Source organism: Leptosomus discolor, chromosome Z, assembly GCF_034619465.1.
Source record: "Leptosomus discolor isolate bLepDis1 chromosome Z, bLepDis1.hap2, whole genome shotgun sequence".
Lineage (NCBI taxonomy): Eukaryota > Metazoa > Chordata > Aves > Leptosomiformes > Leptosomidae > Leptosomus > Leptosomus discolor.
The window spans coordinates 30,291,870-30,315,727 of NC_141419.1; the positions used below are offsets into that span (position 1 = coordinate 30,291,870).

The window sequence follows — 23,858 nt, forward strand, 5'->3', positions numbered from 1 at the left end:
AATATGTCCTCTATCTATGCTCCTGGCTGATGATGGTTCAGAAATTATGGGCTTTGGTAACCTGTTGTACATTTGCAAATAGGAAGACACAAGTGTGCAGTGTTATTCAAGAATGCACAGTGTGAAGGCTACTGCATTGCTATGACATGTAGAAATCTTAAAAATAAAAATGCTGAAGGCTCATAAGAAATAAAAATCCCCAGGTATTATTTCTTTTTATTCCCGTCTCTAAGTTCTTTCTGTGCTTATATCATGAAAGATGCATGATCTTTGTTTTAACAAGCGTCTGTTATGCTTCTGCTTTTAAATATTCTCTGTGTGTTCTTTCAAACTGTAGTAGAATCAGCAGTCTTTCTTTCATTTATATGTAGATGAATACAATAACATCTCCATTTGAATCCTGCTGAGCATTGGTGTCATGGGTCATATGCAAATTTTTGCTTTGGCTTTACTAAAATGGAGAGAGAAGGGAATGGTAGAAAATGGAGAGAATGGTTTACTTTGTTTTTCACTATTTATATTTATTCCCTTTACATAGTTTTTAATACCATGGGGTATGCTTACTGCAGTCTAAATTTAGACTCTTTAGAGAGATAAACATAGCCTTCTTAGAGCTGTGATTTAATACCGGTACTTCCTTCTCTGTCTCTTTCTCAGATTGTTTTACCTAACTGCATTTTTCACAATGACAAGCCAAGCTGCTCCCTTGCATTCATTTTCAGAAATGACAGATCTCAGCTTTCACATTTTTATGGGTTGAATCCAGTGAACTTTTCCAGTTGCACACAAGGAGCTCGGCAGACTCCTTTGTACTGTAACCAGGATTACTTCAAAAAAACTGATGGAGGTTTAGTAACTGCATATCTTCCCTTTGGGAATTGATTGTGTTTCTTTTTGTAAAGCCATGTAATAGAAAGACAAAGATTTAAAAACAGGCTGTGTTTGAGCATTTCTTTCTGGAACTCTAAATGCTTCTAAAGTTAACCAGATAGGTTTATTGTGTGCAGAACGCTTATGAAATACCAGAGCAGAGCCTTTCTGTGGCATCCTGCTCCTGGTTGATGAGTTCCTGGAAGCTTCTCCCAAATGCATCTAAATAGGCCATATGGACACACTCTTGAAAGCAATGGTTTTTATATTTCTTTGCAGATGTTTAGACTTTAGACTCAGAGGTCTAACAAAGTAACTATTGCGTGGGTGAACATAAATCAGTTAGGTGTTTTTTTATTAGAAGTCATGTGATGGTTTTTCTCTCAGCACCTTGAACTGCTTTTTCCACTCCCTGGAGTGTCAATTCTTGTTACTTAATTTCCTGGGTTTTTTTTCTGACAGCCTTCTTTTGATTTTAAACTGTGCAGTCAGGCTAAAGACATCCCTGTGGTGATTATGTACTTATACAGAATAGATTATGCTCCTCAGTCAGTACAGAAGATGTCCACTCCGCCCTTAACATTTAAGTTTTCCATTTGCAAAAGCTAAAGGAACATCAGTCCACTATCACTTTACATATCTTTTTAAAGTGATTTTTTTACTGCATTTTGAAATCATACAGTCTGCAGAGCTTTTTAAAAACATAATGCCTGCTCTGAAGCATTATTTCTATTCCTTTCCAGGAGAGATGCAATTTTTAAGAGTGCTGTTTGAAATTTAACCATTCATACTCATTGCATATGTTTTTATGTTCATGTCACATCATTTTGCTATGTTTTGATTAACACATGCTCAGATTCAGCTTTTGTTTTACGTGAATAATTTATTTGCTAGTCTTTATAGGGTGTGTAACCCTTTCAGCATTTTTAAGATTCACATTTTTACACCTAAATACTAAGAACACATTTCTCTTTAAGCTCTTCACCTACCTTGGCACCAATATTTATGACTAACATATTAACCTTCAACGTGACCTGTCACCACTTCATGATGATGTAACTGTTTGTGCCAGTAGGTTAAATACTACAGCAAATGTCTTTGATGTGGACTCTTGTATGTGTTCCAAATGTAATAATTTATGAGCTTGGTTTGCATTGCATTGGGATGTAAATAATATAAATATTCTTCATGGATAGAAAAGAATTCAAGCATTTCAAAGGATTTCTTTGTGTGTGTGCATGTTTGGGAGTTGTTTTTTATTTGTACTTGAATCTTCAAAGTTGGACAAGGATCACTAATGTGAATAGTCATACAACTGTAGTGAAATAGCTGATTCGTGTGGTGTCACATCTGTTTACTTCCCAGGCAGCCATGCAATCTTGATATGTTCCCTGCAGTGCTATCAGGAGGGATAGCACTCTGTCGTAGGAGCTGAAGTATTGCTGTTCTATGAAAATATCACACGGGGCAGCATCTCAGCGTGACAGGCATATTTCACATTAGAATTCCAGTGAGGTTTAATAAGCTGAAGCAATAAGGTTTGGATATGTTTATTTCCCTTTTCATATTCTTCCTGCACGTGATTAAAATAGACTAGATTGATTTTATTTTTTTTTTTTAGTAGACTGTGTGCGCATAAATACTAATACTTGTCAGTGTGCTTACTGTTAGTTTCTGTTGCCTTAATTCAGTGTCATTTTAAGATTAATGTATTTGTTGTCACTAGTAGCAGCATTTACAGAAGTAAAACTAGTTGGGATTGTTTCATTTGCCGTGGTGATACGATCTCATACCTCTGTTCTTTTAGCTGTAAATAACTGGTTTGCTGAGAAAGTCTCTGCATAAAGTTGCATTTAACGTTTTTAAAATGTGACCCCAAGTGTGTTGATATATGATTTTTTTAAACTATCAGGTCCTTGGGCTTGTGTGATCCAGGATACTTTAATCTCTGATTTTTCTTTCCAAAGACACTCCAGCTGTATTGGAAGCTCTTTGACTGTACCTTCCTTGCCAGAGCTCTTTTTGTTGAAAACATTTAGAAAGATTTGATGAGGGAGTGGTTGGCTTGCAGAGGGGAAGAGTACAGCTATATTTTTGAGAATAGAGTGTGGAGGATTTCTTCGTGACCACTTGCTTTTAGACGCCTGTGTTGCAATTTCTTCTCAAAGCAGACGTAGAAGTGCCACAGATGTGGTTGTTCTTACTAACTGAGAGTTGCCAACATCTCTTCCTGCAGCATCTCGTAGTTCTGACCAACAACTAAGCAGGCATAATGCTGCTTTATCTTGTGCAAGGCTGTCAATGCAAGATGGATGTGTCTAGGTAGAAGGACATTGGCGCAGATTGCTCCACCTGCCAAATCTGCACTTCTCATCTTAAAGGAAGCTGGGTTTGGAATATCTCCAACAAGAACAAAACAGAAAAATAATGCAACAAGATTCTTAATGCATCTTCTTATAACTATTCTGTATATGCTCTTCCTCAGCTGTTCCTGTCTGGTTTGCATATGTGTGTACCTCATTTGGAGGTACTAAAGACTTTGTTGAGCTTGGGAATGGACCATTTTGATTGTGCATCTGTGTAACAGGGTATGCTTTCTGTACAGCAGAATTAAGGTGACTAAACTGAACTTTGTTCTGACTGTGGACTCTCTGTGCCAAAGGCAGATATGTTCCCTGTTGGTTACACTACCCAAAAGTTTATAAAGTACGAATGCATACTGGAAGTATTCATGGCAAAGCAATATGTAGTTGTATTAGCATTAGTTTCTCAACATGATCACTAGCAGATGAGAACTTACTGTCTTTGTCTTAGGAAGAGTCATGTTCTCTGAAAATAGATACTCTTACTGTGATATCTCTTCATTAGTCAGACTCAATGAATGTTTGCATTGCTAATTTTTCCTTCTTAAGAGCGTTGAGCTGCAAGTTATGACAGATAGAACTATTGTTTTCAGAAAGCTATTCTTTTTAGTTGCCATAGTTTATACTGGGTGATAATATTCCAAAAGTCATTATTATATCTTTCAGGGGCAGGTGGCTTTTCCTTTCCCACCTAGATGATCTGCTCCATAATCAGGCAAACTTAACTTGCTGTGGCCTGTTTATACGAATAGCTTTTGGGTATAAAACAGCACACTTAATATTATCATTGTGTTTGCATTTATGCCAGACTGTAATGCAGCTGCTTCTGGATAACTGCTTAAAACAGCATTAATGGACTGTTTCATCCTGAGTTACAATAACCATTTGTGTGCACTGAGATGCATGTAAATGTAAATTAAGTTATCCGCATGTAAATTCTGTACTGCTGTTGTGTTGTTGAGCATATAATGATTTCTTGCAATGCCTTAGTGTTATAAAATGTACTTAGTACTTTAGCAAGAGAGTATTACAGAGATGCTTGGTATTTGACATATGTTCACATATGACATTCTGGGATGAAATTCAAAATGCTGAATTTAATCCCCTTGTCCGACCCCTTCTCCAGCCCTTCAGACCATTTGACCATACAAGCCAGCTGATATTTCTGGTGTCCTTTGCTGTGTGACTAGCAGGGGATGTGCCTATGTGACCAACAGTCTTTCCTTACAAAGACTGATATGATCAGATTATCTGCTAATAACAGATGTCTGCTTGTCCATCTTTTGTGTATTTATTTGGCACAAGTCACTGTAATGTTAGCATGTTTAGAGAGTAAAAATTATACTGCTTAAAAACCCCATACCACTCTTCTTCCCAAAAAGCTATAAATGTGGTATGTGTACTGTAATTGTTTTAAGCTACATTTCTGGCTCATTTTAACTAGGCTAGTAAATGTAGATTTTAAAACTGACTCCTTAAAACCAGGAAGGATTATCTGGTTGCCAAAGAAAGCAAAAATACTTTTGTAGGGGATGGTGGGAAAGGGGCTTCATAGAGATTTGTGGCAGTCTAGGTATACTCTTGCAGCTATCTTAGATATGAGGCATTTTCTCTGTTGTTTAATTTATAGCCATTAGCTGTAAATTAAATGTGAGTTTTAGTGAAATCACACAGGTGTTTCTTTTGGGAAATGATCTTTTAAGGGAAAGTATCAGGGAAGTCTGAAGACAGAACTGTACTGTGAAAGGTAATTCCATGATTGGTTTGTAGGCTACTTTTGTTTGATGTCTCTTAATGAAAACCAACTGTAAAGTCAAAGAATCACAGAATGGTTTGGGTTGGAAGGGACCTTAAAGATCACCTAGTTCCAACCCCCCTGCCGTGGCCAGAGACACCCTCCACCAGACCAGGTTGCTCAAAGCAACACTGCCAGGGAGGGGGCAGCCACAGCTTCTCTGGGCAACCTGTTCCAGTGTCTCACCACCCTCACAGTGAAGAAGTGCTTCCTCATATCTAACCTAAATCCCTCCTCTTTCGGTTACTCACTACGCTTCCTGGCAAAGATTCCCTCCCCACCTTTCCTGTAGGCCCCCTTCAAGTACTGAAAGGCCACTGTAAGGTCTCCCCAGATCCTTCTCTTCTCCAGGCTGAACAGCCCCAACTCTCTCAGCCTGTCCTCATAGGAGAGGTGCTTCAGCCCCCTGATCATCTTTGTTACCCTCCTCTAGATCCACTGGAGCAGGTCCATGCCTTTCTTGTGCTGGGGGCCCCAGAGCTGAATGCAGCACTGCAGGTGGGGTCACAGCAGAGTGGAGTAGAGGGGGAGAATCACCTCCCTTGACCTGCTGGCCACACTTCTCTTAATGCAGCCCAAGATACAGTTGACCTGGGCTGTGGGGGCACATTGCTGGCTCTAACTCAGTTTTTCACCCACCAGCACCCCAAGTCCTTTCCTGCAGGGCTGCTCTCAATCCACTCATTGCCCAGCCTGTATCTGTGCTTGGGATTGCCCCAACCCATGTGCAGGACCTTGCACTTGGCCTTGTTGAACTTTATGAGTGTTGCACGGGCCCACCTCTCCAGCCTGTCAGGCTCCCTCTGGATGGCCTCCCTTCTTTCCTGCGTCTTTGGCCACACCTCACAGCTTGGTGTCATTGGCAATCTTGGTGAGGGTGCACTCAGGCCCTCAGCCGACGGATGTCAAATAGCACCAGTCCCAATACTTACCCTTGAGGAACACCCACTCATCACTGGTCTCTGCTCGGACATTGAGCTGTTGAGTGTGACTCTTTGAATGCAGCCAATTCCTGATCCACCAAGTGGTCCATCCTTCAAATCCATGTCTCTCCAGTTTAGAGACAAGGATGTTGTGTGGGACAGTGTCTAATGCTTTGCACAAGGTCAGGTAGATGATGTCAGTTGCTCTTCACTTATCCAACAATGCTGGAACTCCATTGTAGAAGGCCACCAAATTTGTCAGGCAGGATTTGCCCTTAGTGAAGCTATATTGGCTGTCACCAGTCACCTCCTTTTTTTTCCACATGCATCATTTCCAGGAGGATCTGCTCCATGATCTTGCTGGGCACAGAGGTGAGACTGACTGGCCTGTAGTTGCCCGGGTCTTCTTTTTTTCCCTTTTTGAGTATGGGTGTTATGTTTGCCCTTTTCCTGTCAGTGGGAACTTCACCAGACTGCCACAACTTCTCAAATATGATAGTGGAAAGTGTCTCATTCAATTTCTGAAGTTTCTATAACTCAGTAATAGTGGTATGTCCTTTTCTGGCAAAACCTTCCCCGTTTTTTTTTCTCCCCACTCTCTTCAGAACTTCTCTGTTTTTAAATTAAGGTTGTTTGTTCCTTGTCTCGAGAAGCTCTGCTTCTTCAGCTTCCCAACTGCTTCCCTTATAGATGGGGAAATTTGGCCCCAAAGCATCAGAGGTCCCATGCTCTCAAGAAACATCTTTTTTGGATGGGAGAGAGTAATTATTTTTTTAGTCCTTCTGCGTGAGGCTAGTTGGATAAGAAACATATAGATTCTGTGTATGCAAAGAATTTATTCAGTGCTATAGCCACTTTGTAGAATATGTCAGAATACAGTTACTTGTGCACAGATTATTTTTTCCCAAGTTATTTTCTTGGGGAATCTGTTCTATGTTTGGGAACCCATGCATGCTGTTACAGTGAACCGAGGGAGACAGATATCTTCCTCTCCTCCCCTTGCAGCTATTTGTTTTCAAAGTCCTGCATACAACTTGTATTACAATTTCTTTTTCATGCAAATAAAAGCTATTACTGTAAAAATGTAGCCTCATGATTCCTTCAGCTGGAACCCTAGTAGGTAGGAAGGCCAGAAGTTGAAGAAGATTCTAGTGGTGTACACAGTAGAGCCTACTTTTTATAAAAGATTTGTGCCCAGGTTAACCTTGCCTTTTGTGCCTTTGCTTCCAAACTAGGCATTGTTTCCATTCTGCCAGGCTGAAAATAGAATCAGAGAACTCCATTAAAGCAGGAACTGATTATTGGAATATAGATTCAGGAGGCTTGGCTTGTCAGAAAGTGGGCACAAAGGTAGTTTTGTCTGACAGGCATTTTTTATGTTTAGGGATGTGGGAAGCTGTTTGCTGTTTGTCTTTGATTTCAAGCCAGCGTTCTAATGGAGTTTATTTGTCTGAAGGAGACATCAGGTGTAATAGGATTATGCATTGTGTTTGTTCAGTCCTGGCTTCCATAGCCCTCTAATAGTGCTCAGTTATTCATTTTTCTCTTACAAGTTAAAATGGACAACATGGATTAGGTCTGCTAGGACTGATCTATTTTACATGAAATGTAGTTTTTCTGTATTTTGAACTTACTGGATTGTAATAGACATAGAGGTGAGCAAACACCAAATTATAAACTTTCTTGAAAATTGCCATCAGTAACATATATTCTGAGATTCGGGTTTCTGGTTTTTTTGATTGGGTTTTTTTGGGGGGATTCTGTTACTGTTTCCATCTGCAGACAGCGGCACCACACATGATGGGTGTCAGCACAGGGCACATTTGTTCAGGCAGCCTTTTAATAGATCCTTTTGACTGAGGCTTTTAATCAGATCTTTTATGTGACAGTTGAACAATATCTCTTACAAGTATATGATGAAGGTGAAGTGCACAGAATGATAGGTTTTGACGCAGCTCTGTGGTTGTAATTGGATGATGGGAACTGGCATGTGGGTGCTATAGAAAAGGGGGTCTTAACAAGTGTCTGTAAGTAGATGTTTTGAAGGTCTACAAAGTTTCTAATTTAGCTTAGTTGCAAAGACTTTGTATCTTTCCCCCTCTTATTGCTTAGAAACTGTCTTTATGCATCCCATTTTGTTTGCTGTCATTAAGGAAGCTCTGGCTCCAGTGCAAGTATTCAGATCTTTTTACTTTTTCAAACTTTTTTTTTTTTCCTGGTTGTCTGAAATGAAGAGCAATTCACCTGGTACATCGGGTCAGCATCACTGCACACAGCTATACAGAATATAGTATTAATATTATTACCTTGCTTGGCAGTGGTAAGCTGGATCTGAGGCCCAAGATTAGTTTGTTGAAGCAACATTAACCTCCTGGATTCCGGTATGCCAGAAAGATTACCATGTAGCTGTTGTCACAGGGTCTTACCAGCTTTTCTGCCTGTTCTCTGCGTGTGACTGTTGACCTGAGATAGTTCCAGTTGACAGTCCTGAGCTTCTGTGAATCTCATTTATTAAAAAGATGAGAAGATTTATTCCTCCTCTGCTTCTACAAACATACCTTATGTTTTGGTTACATGATATATAGGAATTTTAATAATAAAGTGAAAATTTCAGCCGCAGTGCACAGTTGAAAATGGACTCAAGTGCTTTCGCAGTTGAGTGCTAGTTTCATTACAGTGGAGTAAGCAACTGTTATTCTGCCAACCAAGCGAGACAAGGCAGTCTTTCTGTAGAAGCCTGTCAGTGCCATGGTGAAATCCATCAAGATGCTCTGCTCCCTGGAATTCTTTCTCTGTCACTGTGGGGTCTGGGACATTGACCTGAAACAGTGCAGGATGCTGCTGCTGTTCAAACTCCCTGCTTCTCCTAATGGTCTGGGGTTATTTTAAATGAATTTATGGTTGTCAGCACAGCTGTTTCGGGGAACTGTTTCGGTGCCAGGGCAGAGAAAATGGGAGGCGAGTACTTCTGCACAGGTGCTCTCTGGTGCTTACTGTTTCTACTTTTTGTGAAGAACTGTTTCGGCATTATTGCTTCACTTTAGGCTAGAAAACCTCATTATCACTTCTCAGCTGGGAGACAGATTGTGATAATAGCTATATTGCAATATATTGGTAAACTCTACTTCATGGCAGGAAGCAATCAAAGTAAACTTTGAGTTTCAGGAAGGGCAGTGTGTGTTCAGTGAAGAGTCTGTGATGAAATAAGAACCCCACTGATGTACCCAGCTGAAGTTTGTGCCTTTAAGCTAAATAGCCATCTCTAATTTCCTACTCTGAATTTTGAATTACTTTACCTACCTGAAACTGTGATTTCAGAGAAGTGACTGGAGAAAAAGACCTTGAATATTTCTACTCTATGAATTTTAAAAGATATTTTAAAATATTTAAAAGTGTGTATTGTTGGTACAATCTAATTTGTACATTAATATTGGTTGTATGGTATGCATTATAGAAAAGGAGGGAAAAATCTTTGTAGCACCTGCAGGAGTGCCAGGTGTTTCTTCATGATGATGAAATGTGCCAGGATTCTAAATTGTGAAGACAGAACAAACAAACAGGATTATCTTTTTTTTTTTTTTTTTTAGAGATGGGTTTGTTTATGAGCTTTGGTTTAGTTGATTGATAGACCCTTACCTGGGAGTAAACCCTAGAAATATTTAGCAAGTAATTTCTAATCTTAATGAAGTAACGGACTTATACAGATAAGACCTGAAAGTAAAGATTTTAGTTTTGTAATCATGTTTCATGAACCTGAAGTAAGTGTTAAGTGTCTTGAGAAAAGTGTAAACGGGTCTTGGATTGTAGAACCAAACTGACTGTACAACAAATTCAGAGGTACCATGAATGCTGAAGCAGGTTTTTTTGCTGTCCTTCCCAATCTAAAATGAAACTGGCAGATGTGAAGGCTGAAGTGGAAATGAGTAAGGCAGGGGTAAGGCAGTCTTGAAGATTGTGATGAGAAGCTTGAATGTAGGAAGTTGTATAGGAAAAAAGTCACTGGAGAAATTTAAAAGGTTCATGGCAAAGCAGTTAGAAGGGCAAAAACCTGAATTTTATTGACCAGACGGGGTTAGAACAGAGACCTTGGATTTTATGTTTACCTATCCAGGGAGAAGAAAAAAAAGAAACACTAGGCTTTAGGAAAATAAAGAAATAGTCGTATTACTGGATAGGAAATAGGGAGTTGAGAAGTGATCTGTAGACTAACTTGCTGATTTTCATGAGCAGCCACTAAACTATGCAGCCAAGGAAGACAGCAAGTAAAATAAACTTCAGATGAGGGCCGTAGGAATTCAATTACCATAATTTTAAATTTGATAATAAAATAGATCATATCTGTTATCATTTTATTCATATCATCATATAATTTCAGCTCACATCATTGTTGAACTAATTTTTGTTATAATTTCTGCCAAAGTGAAAGTTCCCCAAACCCCGTAAGTGCTCAGTGAAGTTGATGGTTTTTTTATTTAAATGCTCATGCCAGCCAAAAAGTCTTGCAGAGCTTCAAGTAGGGACCTGTCAGACACTTGCCTTGCTTGCAATTGCCAGAATTCATCTGATTGAAAATGTTTCAAATGGAACATTTCAGTGAATGCAAACTTTCAAATACTTATATATACAAACATATATATGTACCTTTATATAGATAAGTGTGTGTACACAATGTATATCATATAAGTGTATATATAGTGTGTACTTCTTTGTGTCAGTATGTATAGATGAACACCACACACGCTGCATATATACAAATACGTCTGTATATATGTATATATACCTATGTCTATATATCTACATATCTATATCTATGTCTATATATATACATGTAGTCAGAAAGTATCCATCAGTTCATCTGTTAAATGTTCATAGAGTTGTAGAATCATAGAACAGTTTGGGCTGGAAGAGACCTTTAAAGTCCCTGCAGTGACAGGGACATCTTTAGCTAGATCAGGTTGCTCAGAGCCCCATCCAACCTGATCTTGAATGTTTCCGGGGGTGGGGTATCTACAGCCTCTCTGGGCAGCCTGTGCCAGTGTTTCACCACCCTCATTATAAAAAATTTCTTCCTTATATCAAGTCTGAATCTACCCTTCTTTAGTTTAAAACCATTACATCTTGTCCTGTCACAGCAGGTCCTGATAAAAAGATTGGCCCCATCTTTCTTATTGGCCCCGTTTAAGTACTGAAAGGCTGCTATAAGGTCTCTTCAGAAGAGATCTTGACCACAGTTTGTGAAGTGGGATGCTTGGCTAGGGTGAAGTGTCCAAGTACAGCTCTGATGTAAACCAGGGGCCAGGATCCCTCCCCCTTCTTTGTGTCACTATGGGCACTTGCATGGTCACTGATCCAGGTCAGGGAGTTGTATGTTCAATATGGCAGTCGTAATGGAAGTTGGAGTGTAGAGAAGTCTTATAATTAGGGAAAACAGTTACAGACTGACCAGACATAGATGTCTTGGAAGAGTTCAAAAGTAAAAGAGAAGGGGGCAGCTGATGAATTGGGTTGCTGAATGTTTGCAGAGATGAGATCATGACTATGGAGTGGGGACTGGAACTGGAAATAAGAGTGTATGAAGGACAAGATAGAAAAAACCCAAGAGAGTTTAGGAGTAAGGAGAGACTGTAAATGAGGAAATCCGACTATCAGGGATTAGGAAAAATAGGAGAGACTTAGCAGGGGAGTCCTGGCAAATTTTTATGCAAGTAAGAATTTTTGAAACAGATTCAGCTCACAACAAATAGACATGAGGGAATACAAGCTCCAATAATGTAGGAGAGTAGATATCTTGAAGGTAGGATTAGTCCACAGGCATTTTACTAAGAGTGGTCGTATTTTTAGTGCAGTGAGTATGCAAAACCACAGGCTGTATCTAGAGAAGTTAAATCAGAATGGCTACCCAGACTGCAGGATCTGGAGGTGAAATGAGTGAATTTACCTTGTGGTTAATAACTGGAGGAGTGCATGACTGAACTGAGGGAATGATGGACAATGAAGGGAAGCTAAGCAGAAGTGTGATGGCGTGAATTGTAGTTTGCAGAATGGCCTTATTTGTGCTTTTAAGCAAGGAACAAATGAACAATGATGATAATTAGGTGGCTGCAATATGAAAGGAGCATAGAAATTGCTACTGTCTCTCCCTGTTGTCCTCACAGACAAGTCTGTAACGTGAATAACAGGCACACAATGACTGCCTGGTCCTTTTCGTGTCCTGACCTGATGATAAGGCTCTGTGAGGTCAGAAGGAATCAAAATGAATGAGATGTCTTTGGATGAAATAACAGAAAATGAGCGTGGCCATTTGACAGGTTGGTGAGGGGCTTCATGGCGTGAAATACTGTAGGATGGAAAACGGGATCAAATTTGAACCCCAAGGAAACTGCTCAGGTCAAGGACGTGACTTTTTAAGTGGATTAAGTATTTGAGGAAGGGTGAACAGGTGAGAGTAGCTGATTGAAGTGCTGTTTGGAAATTACATTATTCTAGACATGTTATCTGTTTTGGTCTAATCGAGATGGTACGATTGAAGGAAAGAAGAGAAGTTTGCTTGTGCTTTTTTCAGAGAGAGTGCCTCATTCTTAAGTATAAGGTTACTTGCAATTGTTTCAAATGAGTTGGAGTTTTTTCTCTCAACTGAGGTGCATAACCTTCGCTAGCATTAATGAGAACAGTTTGCATCAAGAAGAATTTACCATCCCTTTCAGGCTCTCGCTTTTAAATCATAGTGCATTAGTGCTATTGAATAAAGATTTTTCTGGAAACATTATCCAACTGCTGTATTGAATTTCTGCTTCCAAGTTTAGCCCTCATGCTGACCTTCTTAGTGCTACTATTTTGTCCATGGAAATTTAGACTTTGGTGCTATGCCTCTGTGTTTTGTGCCAGAGTGAGAACAAAACCACATTGTGCTCAAATTGTGTGTAGTAGATTTTTAATATTTAAGGGTGTAATTTATTTGTGGGGGGGATTATGCAGGGTGCTGCTCTAACTGCAGAGATGATACTGAAACAACACGAACTAAATGCTCAGTGGACTTCAATTAGTTGCCTTTCAATTACAGAGCTAATTAAACAGAACCAACCAAGAAGGACTTAATTTCATACATCCTGGAATTGTGATTTGCTAATTGTGCGTATTGTATGCAGAGTGAAACTGTTTCTCAGAAAGTGGTACACACTATGCTGAAGAATACGTGAAATGTACATATTTAATAGATAATTGCTTTTATGCTGTAGTTTTCACTCTGCAGCTGTCAAAACAAGGAAGGAACATTCATGTTTGGCAATTGTCACACCTGCTCCAATAACTGTTAAGAAATAAGAGTATTGTAATTACTGAGAGATATTATGACCTTGTAAAATAGCTACGGTGCTGATTTTTTCCATGGTCTCTGGCAGTTTCAAAAGTATAGGTGAGAAGGGCAAGAGACTTTTATCTCATCCGAAAATAATCCTTTTACACCAGGTGATAGAGTAAATCTTATTAAATGATTATGTGTATACAATCAAAAGGTAGACTCCTCAGTGACTCTCGGATACATGTTGATGATTCTTTTACTACTGTTTAATAAGAATAAACAAATGGAATAGAGTAGCCGTAGGATTATTAGATCAACAATCAGCAAACTGACCACACTAATGGTTGTTACTGGATAATTCTGAAATTATCTTGGGAAGAATCTGTCAGTGCAAATGCACTTACCTACAAGCAGTATGCACCATGCTTGCTTTAGAGGTACAGAAAGCAGTAATTGATCAGAATGCACTGAAATTGAGTGGAAGCCCAGGCCAGTGTCTCTGTTTTACAGAACACTTTTGGTAGATGTTATTTCTGAAAGTCTCAGTGACAGTCAGGTTCATCCAGCTTCTGTTTTCCCCCTTCTCGTTTGTATCATAGTACACACTAAGGCATCCACTGAGACCATATCCTCTTGGGCTCAGAAATGTACACCTGTAGGTTAAGAGATTCCTCTTCCCATTCCCATCCTGACCCTGTCTATGGCTGTAGAGACTAAAAAAGAAGATGGGTACAAGGGTGAGGGCAAGGGAGCATCGCTATCCTAGGCCAGGAACTGAGTCAGGGAGAAAGAGAATAGTCAGCCGCCAAACAGAAACAAGAGAGGGAATGAGTCCAACAAGCACCTTTCTCTCACTGGATCACAGGGTGCTCTGTTCTTTTCCTGGCAACACAAAATTGGCACACTTAAGATTTTCCTTTGTTTTCTTTGAAGCCTGCCTTTGGCACAAGCCAATGGGAAAATATACTTTGGCTTCAACAAAGTTCTTAGTACCATGTTAATGTATTAGATCACTTACGTGTACTTGAAAATGGTGAAACTGCCTGGAGACAGTTGGTCAGGTCTATCTGGGAGCTTAATTTTGTGATGTAATGTTTTCATACAGTTAGTAAATGGACTCAGAGAAATGCTAGATAATACGACATTCTACAGAGGTGCAAGTTCATCTTCAAGTATTCAGAATATGTTCTTGATGCTACTGAGTATTTGAAAAACGTGATATAATAGTAACTGTTTTAGGAGACTGATTACGTTTAGTCTTGGCTAGCCCTCCGCAATAAAGAAATGCATACAAAGTTTATAAGGACATGGAAACAAGCTGTGCCAGTACTTATGGGCTAGTTAAAAGTTAGTTAAACAGTTGATGCTTTCTGACTGAGAAATGTGTAATCCCATACCACTCAGTGCAAGCATGCAGAGATTGCAATGGGAGTCAGCTGGGGTTAAAGTAAAATAATTTTGGATCAAATTTTGGTTTAACTGTTTCATTAATTTGCACGTGAGTTACAATGAATTTTAAAATTTTAAATAAACTTTGTTCTGAAAATATCTGCATGTATCTCATGTGTTCTTGTGCACATCTGGAACTGTGAATTCTGCTGCAGTTTTTCATTCAGTATCTCTGTCTCTTTCCACCATGTTACTGTATGAAGTACAAAAGAGACAGAAAAAAAATCCTGTGCAGCATATGGATACAGTATGGAGTGGATCTAGTTCAGATCCTCAAGTGTCCTGCACCATTATGCTTGGGATGCATCTGTAGTGCCATGTGCTCTGGTCTGTCTGATTGCTAGCTGGTCAGGAACGGACAGCAATGGTGAGTGAGGAAAGCAAGTAACTTTTGATTTCTGAATGCGTGTTTGTAGTCAGCTGGAACGTATTTGGTATTATAGGGAAATGCAGTATATTGAAGCTATGATTAATATGGCTTCCTTTAGAAAAGAAAAACCTTAGAACTTTATTATTAAATAATTCTGAGACTCATCCCTGTGTTGGTGAAACTGATACATGTGGAGAATTGGACAAAGATCAGATCAGAGCACATTCTAAGCAGATCATAAGAGGGAATATAAAAGTTGATGGGGTAGTGATGCAAAACACAAAAACTTCATCACTCTCCCATATGTGAAGGCATAACTTGGAAAAGATAAACCATTTAAAAATGTACCATGTGAGCTGCAGGAATTTTTAAACTGAAGTTGTTTTTTTCTCAAGTATGAGAAATAAGGTAAGTCGTTTTACAATATCTTTGTTGCTGAGTATAAAACACTGTTAATTGCATTTTAATGTACAAAACTGCTGTAGGATGCTGTTCCATGCTGTAGTCTGGAGGACTCCGCATCCTTCTGGCATCCTACCCACTGGAGGGAGAAAGTGCAGTTTGCCCAGCGTGGCACTGTGCTGTTTGCTGTGGCTGAGACAGCAGCCATCTGCCAGCAGAGAGCAGTGCAGCCCCTTGCCGGTATTTGAGGAGAGAGAAATGAAAACATATGTCGGGAACAAAGCAGATGAGTAAGAAGGAATATGCAGAGAAGCGCTAAACATAGAGACAGAACTGAATGTCAGGGAGGATGCTCTCAAGGAGGAAAATAATGAAGAATGGAGGCAGTGCAAGGTCAGCATGGAAAGAGGAAGGGCAACCCAAAAATACGGACTGTTATTAGTATCGTAGAGTGATATGTATATGTTTATCTTGGTTCTTGTTCTTAATGCATTTTCTGTATTTTCATTTGGATGAATTATCCGTATGTCTGTGTACTGATATTAATCTGTGACTGACAGAGGAGAAAAAAAAAATCACAAGATAATTTTCAAAATGTTGCTTTTGGAAAGCATTGATTCCCATGCAAATGTTTTTGCCAGGGCACAAGAATTATGCCACAGCTTGTAGAGGATTTTTTCCTGTTTCTCATGAGTTTTTTTCCTGAACTCATTTGACACATTAATTCTACATTGTACTGAGATGAATCAGGTAAATTTCAGCTGCAGAGTATGGTATGTCCTACTTATAACTCAAAAAGTACATCATAATCCAGCATCACGAAGTGTGTGGGGCTGTTACTATATTTTGGGGGATTGAGGGAAGGGGAAAGGAGTTTGGCTGTTCTTGCAATGGGTGCAGCATGTCCACAAATCCAGCTTGTTAAGGATTTTGCTAGATTATTAGTCGAATGGTGAAAGCAAATGCTTTTTTCTCTCCTTCTTCCAGTAGCATCTCCCCAAAGTCTTTGTAAAATGTCAGTATGTTACATAAAATCTGCAGCTTTCTAATGGTGCTTTTGGGCTTACTGTGACCTTTCAAAATCATTACAACCCCAACCCCCTAAAGCCCCCCAACTTTCCTTACTGAATTGCACATGGGAACAGGGAAATAGGAATTCAATTTATTGTTATCCAGGTGGCATTTCCTGTTACTTAGCTTTATAGTTTTGTGTATAGTAATTAGTATGCAGAAGGCTGGAAAGATGCCTGTAATTCCAAAATGAACTCTCTGTAGCTCTCTCCCTCCCACTTGCACTCTCCTTCTAGTACCGCCCCTTCCATGCACCCTTTAGCCAGCAGCAAGACAGCTGTGTTTGATCATAAACCACTTAAACTCCAGGCTCACTGGCAGGGGAAACTTTAGCGTGAAGTGCAGCATTGGTTTGTCTCGGGGAGGGGAGCTTTCTTCTCTTTTCCGTTCTCCCTCCCTGAACACTGAAGACTGTAGCAGCACTCTCCTTTCAATTTCTCTGTGAACTTGTGTGAATCTCATCAAATTTTTCTGACTACTTTAAGCGGCATTGGGAGATGTCCTTAAACAGAGTTGTGGAAAAAAGCAGCATAAAACAGACAGCAGAGATGAAGCATGCCTTGCAGATGGACTAAGACAGCCCTGGGATCCTGGCAAACAGTTCCTTCACTGCATTCTCTGAGCACTTCACAGAATTAGCAAGTCTCTCGCAGCAATGGATTGTCTGTGAAGTCAAAACCAGTTTGGCTCTTTTAGGAGATCTTGCATCATTAATTTAAGCTATCGATGTGGAGTAAAAATGGCTGTCTAGAGCAAAATGTGTAGGACGGAAAAATTTTGGAGAAGAAAGTATTGAATCAGTTGAACAAAGCTTCGAAGCATTAAAATCTGCAGAAATCGTCAAGCCCTGAGAAGTCTAATCATGAATTCTGGAGTTGCTATGAAATATGGAAATGACTCCCCTGCAGAGCTGAGTGAGGTAAGCAGTTTCAGTGCCCTTCTTTATGCTTTAAAAAGAAATACTCCCCTTTTGGGCTTTCTTTCTGCAAGCAATGCAATTAAAAATTAATAGAATGTGTATCTTGCTATAACTTGCTATGCCAGCCAGGAAATGACCTGAACTTTTTTGCTGCTTTACTCTGAATAAGTGGTGAAAAGCTAATGATTGTAACCATGTCGAGACATTTTTCCTGTTATCCTGCAGCAGAGATTGCCTTGCTTCCCAAGAGCTGTGTTTATACCCAACATTCATCTTTGCAGTAGGTGAAGTATGGAGATCTCATTTGAGATTAAGCAGATGGTGACTAATTTAAGAGGGAAGGGGGGTGAGTGGAAGGTGACAAATATTTATTGATAAGACAACAACATTGGCACAAGTTGTGTTTGCTTGTATTTAGCCAAGGTGATGCTGTTTCTTTAGGTTAGATTAATTAGGTTACTTTTCTTCCTTGCCTGAAAGAAAACAAGCCATGGGAAACTTTCTGCTTTTCCACTGGAAACCATAGTAAGCTGTTATTTCTTACAGTTGTGGGTATGTCTGTTTTTGTATAACATGTTTGTGTGTGTGTTTTTAATAAACTTGAAATTAAAGCCATATCAGATGTTATGCAAATGCTTAATAAATATTTTATAAGTGTTTTGTCAGTTACTGAAATGTCTTGGATATGTTATCCTTATGGGCTTTACTGAGAAATGCTAATTTAGTTATGCTATGAAATCCCGAGCGTTTGATTAAGGTAATTTTGTAGAAGATTGAATCTGCAGTCTGTATTGTCCCAGTTTAACTGAAATGGTTCTCTTTCCCTTTTGCCCATTTCTTTGATAGACCTTTTACTGTAACATATCCTTTGTTTACTTTATAAGTTTGGGTTTTTAGGAATACAGGATAGGATATGCTTGGGAGAATGAGAGAGTTAACAATTTCTGGAGTTAGTTATACAGAGAAAGGGGACACTGAGGAATAGAATGGAAAATAAATCAGTAGGCTAGTGAGGGGGCAACAGGGAGGGGGAAGCAAAGTAAATGTGTGAGACCTAAGCAAGTGCAGTACCCTGCCGTGCAAGAGGAATGACAGGTTCATGACTGAGCAGTTCTTTTAAAAGACATTTCATACGTGTTCCTCCTTTAAGTATGAACAAGTTAAATTTCATTAACTCTGTGTTACTTTTTCAAATGCTTACTTAGAAATGGTGTATTGTCAGTGCAGCATAAATGGAGTTCGTAAACTCAGCATAAAAGCCCGAATTACTTTAGGTAGGGTTCTGCCATGGGTTTCTAGCTATGGTTGTATTGATGGCCTGCTGATCACTGCTTTCCATCCCGTTGACATTTAATTTTCAAGACTGTGCAGGATCACATAAAACATGGAGTGTCGCGAAGATGTGATACTTGGGTTGTTCTTTGGTGCAGGCAGTATTTACTGGTAGCACTGGTACCTTGAAATATTGCCTATTCAAGTTTACTTCATGCATCCATAAAGTGCAACTTTTGCTTTAAGAAATACCTTTTTCTTCTGGTGTTTTAACAAGGAAATATTGAAAGAAATCTGTGACTGTGCATCGTGCAACATTTTTGTTGTGTTTTTTTGTTTGTTTGTTCTTTCCAATAAGCTTACTTTAATACTTAATTTGCATTTGTACTCTGGTGCTACAGGTGAGTTAGAAATGGGCCCCTTTCTGACTGCAGACATAGCAGGGAAGATCTTACACTCTTAACTTTCCCCAGCTGCTAATCATAATTTCTATGCTGCTAGTCTTCGTCTTGCAATTTGAGCTGCTTGCATGAGCATGCTTTAGCCTGAGTCACTCAAAGGGCCGGGTCAGCTTCTTGGGTAAAACAGTGTGTTTTGAATGAAACATGGAGACCTTACAGAAGCATTGTATTCTACCTCCCATAGGGGAGAAGATGCGTAAGTACTTTGAGATGTAATTAGTTTCTCACCTCTAACCTTTAATTACTTAACCAACTCCCTGTAAATCGTACACTCATATTAGGCCTTTTCCTTTTGGTAACTGGTTCTGTTTTGCTTGCTGTAACTGAAGAAGGCAAGCCCTGGGTAAAGGCTTTGCCTATGGTTTGTATATCTGTTTCTCACCTCTTCATTGTGCTCTCCCCCTTTTCTTTCCTTTCTGGCTATATCTTCTGTATGCTGTATTTATTTTTGATCAATGGAAGACAGTAACATTGTGTTCATTTAAACAATGGGAAAATTTGGAACTGGCTACAATAGGAATTTGATTAAATGACTGCTGGTTTAGTGTTTTTTCACCTGCACCTCTATTTCTACAGTCAGCTCAAATTTTCACATTACAGTGGGCTGCTACCACTGTGTATGTCTGAATGATAACAGACCAAGACAGACTATGATTCACATGATGCACAGTGTGTTTTGGTGTTGGTGAGTTGACCTCTGTCTGAGTACATGGAGCTCTGGTCATGAAACTTCTGTTATTGAAAGAAACAGGAAAACTACAAAGCCCTGAAGATATAGTAAATGCATTCTTGAATGGATGCAGTAGAGAAAATAGAAAATTAAATTATTGCAGCTCATTCTATTTGTATTGAACTTTCTACTTGAGGTTTACATCTTTCTTTGAGGAATGGGCAAAAATTAAGGCATATATATTTTTCAAGACATGGTGTGATCATAAAAATTTGTGTGTGGTTGATGTTTGCTATTCCTAAACTCTTGTCCAGGTAAACAGAAATCTTGATAATCTTTATTTACTCCTCCTGGCCCTGTCCAAAGGTCACACAGAAAGCAAAAAAAAAAAAAAATCTGACTTCTGTCATAGGTCAGTCATACTTCTACAAAATTCATGCTCTGTCGTTCCCTAGCTCCAGCATTCAAGCTGTTGTTTGTTGATGCATGCATCAGTGCATGTTGCCCCATTCCTTCTGCTTTTCTCTCCCATCAACTTTCTCTTCATCCTGTCCGAAGAAAGAAAGATTAGCCAATGTGCTGTTTCCATGGTAGATTCAGTGTACTGTAACTACATGGGGAGCTAGAAGAAGCATTGTTCTTACATAGCAAGGTTTGCATGGTGGTGGGGTTAGGTTTGGCGTTTTTTTAATGCGTAATACATTGAGAGGCAAATCTAAAAAAACCTAGAATTTGCAGATGACTGTTGCTGTACTCCATGAGAAGGTACCGCAGCCTTTGGTACCTTTGTAAATAAGTAAGTGTCCAACCAAGCTCAGTTCTACTGATGTGAAATGGGCCTTCACCTATCAATATTGTGGCTTAATATGGTTTGCAGAGTTTGCTTTCTAAGGCTTGATCAGGGAAGGATGTGATTTGTGCGCAATACATGACACCCAAATTAGGTAAGTGCTGTTTGGATCCCTTCAGTTTTTTAGTCGTGCAATACTGTAAACCTTTAATGAATCGCAAGGCGTATTTTTAAACACAACATTGTGCATATTACTGAAAACATGTACAGGTGAACAGTTTGGTGTACAGAAAGTACAATCACAGACTTTTTTACACAGTTAAAAATGAAACTTTATATCAGAATTTATATGCCTTGAACATATTCATTGAGTTTTTCTGCAGAAAGGGGTGTTCATCTAGAAGGCGCTGGATTGTCTAATCTATATTTTCTTCTTCCAAATTCGAAGAAACTACCTGGCTTTGAGGCCCAGTATTCTGGGGAGGTATCACTACATACTAGCTTTGTTCTTATATGCTGCCCTGGCCATCCACTGTTGATTTGATGTGCTGAGGTAGGGACATCTGTGGTCTGACCTAGTACACCTGTTGGGCTACATGTGGTCAGCAGTTATGCCTATGCCTAATTCTGGAACAGTTTAAATTAGTAGCGTAGGAACGTGAAGGAAATATAAGTACTCAGCTTAATGATATTTTTTTCAGTTGTATACTTAAGAGCTAAATTATATCCTTTGGATTAAGAGCCAAATTATGTTCTTTGATACGATTTTCATTAAAGTGAGCCTTGTGAATTTGCTGATGGTAACACTGTGCCTAAGAGATTTTGTTGTGGGATAAGGCCTGGTATTATAGTATTGCAATACATCCAGCACTTTAGACGCAGATGTGTTGTATAATGTGGTTGTTGCTTGTGTTCTTTTAGCACTTGCTGTATAAGTTGGTAGTATGTAACTTCTAAAAAGGATATATTATTTTCTGCAGAGCAAAATTAGAAGATACCATACTGCTTCAGGTGTGTACTTTATACCTTCTGCTTCTTTCTTTGTGCTTGGAAATCAGGTGTTTAGGATGTGAATATTGTGGCTTGCAGCATTAGATAGAGCTTTTTATTCTTTAACCCTTTACATTGACTGGAATAAACAGATGGGCTATTTGTCTTGTAAAAATTAGTAACGTGTTTGTTTATTTTAACAATGGGGTGTTTAAATTTTGGGGAGGGGAATGGAAGATAGGATTCGAAGTTCGTATTTGTGTAGGAAGCAGAATAGTGAGTTCATAAATTTTACCAAAATTTTATATGTAATACCAAATCTGAAGAAGTAAAGAGAGCATGAAGTTTGAAAGACTTAAATTGTGACTTCTTTTATTATTTTACAGTAGGACAATATTGCACTTTCTTTTAAGATTTGTGTACCACTGCTGCTGTACTTAGAAATCACTCTTTGAGGAAAAAAAGATGTAGAAGAAGAGTTACAGAAAGGGCCTGCATGGCTTGAAGTTGTGTACATGAGGCCAGTGAGCAAGTGTGAGGGAAGCTGTGGGGTAAGGCAGGTAACCAGCAGAAGAGCAGGATATTGGGCCAAGCCTCACTGCCAATGGAAAAGTTCAACAGTGGCAATCCCCACCCTGAGGTACTTTCCCATGTGTGGCTCTTCTTTTAGAACAAGCATGAGCTTGTGCTCGTGCTGTACATACATGTGAAGAAATAGCACTGAAGGAACAGAGAACAGGTTTTGTATTTATTCAAGGCTAGGATTAAATCTCAAACACTTGTTTTATCTTCCTGGGTTTGGTAGGCTTCTCATTAAGACAGTCAGCGCGTAAATGTCACCCTAATATTGCATCTGCTTCCTGAATGGTCTCTGGCCACACAACAAGCATGCCGGTATACATACAGTACTTCTCGTGAGCAGGTAAACACCTTTTCCTACTGCAATTCTGTCTCTGCTACTGGACACAGCCTTGGCCATCAGTGTCAAAGGTATATGCACCTTGTAACATAGAAGAGTGTACTGCATCTAACCGCCAGAGAAGGCATATATTTTCCCTGGTCAGAAGATACTTTGGGAAGTGTGAAAATCCTTATTGTTAATCCTTTAAAATATTGCACCCTTGCAATAGAACAGAGTGGAATGTGCTTGTCAAATGCTAAACGTGGCATATTTTAAAATAATTTTCTCTATGAAAAAGTTGTGTAACTGATTGCTTTGGTAACAGTAGACAAACCAAAAAGGTGAACAGTGTTTGTGAACTGCTGAAGTCTTACAAAAGGAATCACAGCAACCCAGCATGCTTAGATCAATGTATCTTAAGCAGAAACTTTCTTAAATGGGTTCTAGTGGAGATCTGGATAAAACTTTCATTTGGTGGTAGCAGGAATACCTGTAGCCTTACAAGAGTGTATTGCTTCAGCAATGCTGAGGCAGAGTTTGCAGATCATCTTTGGGTGAACTCTCTCCCCTTTCCTGGTTCAAGTGGGTATTGGAAAGGACTAGTCAGCCTTGCAAACCTGACATTTTCCCATCCTGTTGTGAAATATAATTGCAGAATTTAGAGAGTTACTTTGTGTCTCAGTTACACTGATGTATATATCCTAATTTGAAGAAAAGATTTCAGTGCAAAACTTTGGTGGATGTGCTCCTGGATAGTAACCATGAAGTCTGAATGCAAGTTTTAGGTGGATCTATTTCATAGATCTACTACAGATTATTTGCCTCTCTGAAAAATCTGATTTCTTTTAATAGCTTGTTTTGAAATCTTGTCTTAAATTATATAGGTGAAATCATCCTTTGAAAGGGGAAGGTCAGCTTTTCTGGAGTCATTTGGACATCTACATTTTTTTAAATAGATAGGTTTGCTGGTATATTGTCAGTGAGCTGTAATGCTGATTTGAGGAACAAGGATTAGAACATGAACGTGAATCCATAGTTGAGCTGAGGGGGCTTTGGCATGATCAACGCATGTAATTTACAGTTTGACTGATACATGGTATTTCCAGTGTAAAAAACATAGTGACTTCAAAGAAATTTTTTTTTTTTTTCTGAATTTGTGCGAGCTGTTTGTCAGGCACAGAGTGGTTCCAGGCTTGGATATTATTAAATTGAAGCACTATAAAAAGATTAGTCAAAATGCCCAGACAGTGTCAGAACAGATAATGCTCTTCTGCAGCCTCCTAATGAAAAAACCACAAAGATTATGTAACTTATC

At 39.1% G+C, this 23,858-nt stretch overlaps 1 protein-coding gene across 2 annotated transcripts in view; it reads left to right on the plus strand.

Annotated features, from left to right (window-relative positions):
• MCC (MCC regulator of Wnt signaling pathway) overlaps window positions 1-23,858 on the plus strand; it is a 211,745-nt gene that overhangs the window by 38,959 nt on the left and 148,928 nt on the right. The window contains exon 1 of one of the 2 annotated variants that reach the window (XM_086479760.1): window positions 17,403-17,459. The exons of the other annotated variant lie outside the window; for it this stretch is intronic. Within the exon in view, the coding sequence (XP_086335886.1) occupies window positions 17,403-17,459 (57 nt within the window). Of the gene's footprint in view, window positions 1-17,402; window positions 17,460-23,858 lie in introns of those variants that run through there. 2 annotated transcript variants of the gene reach the window in all.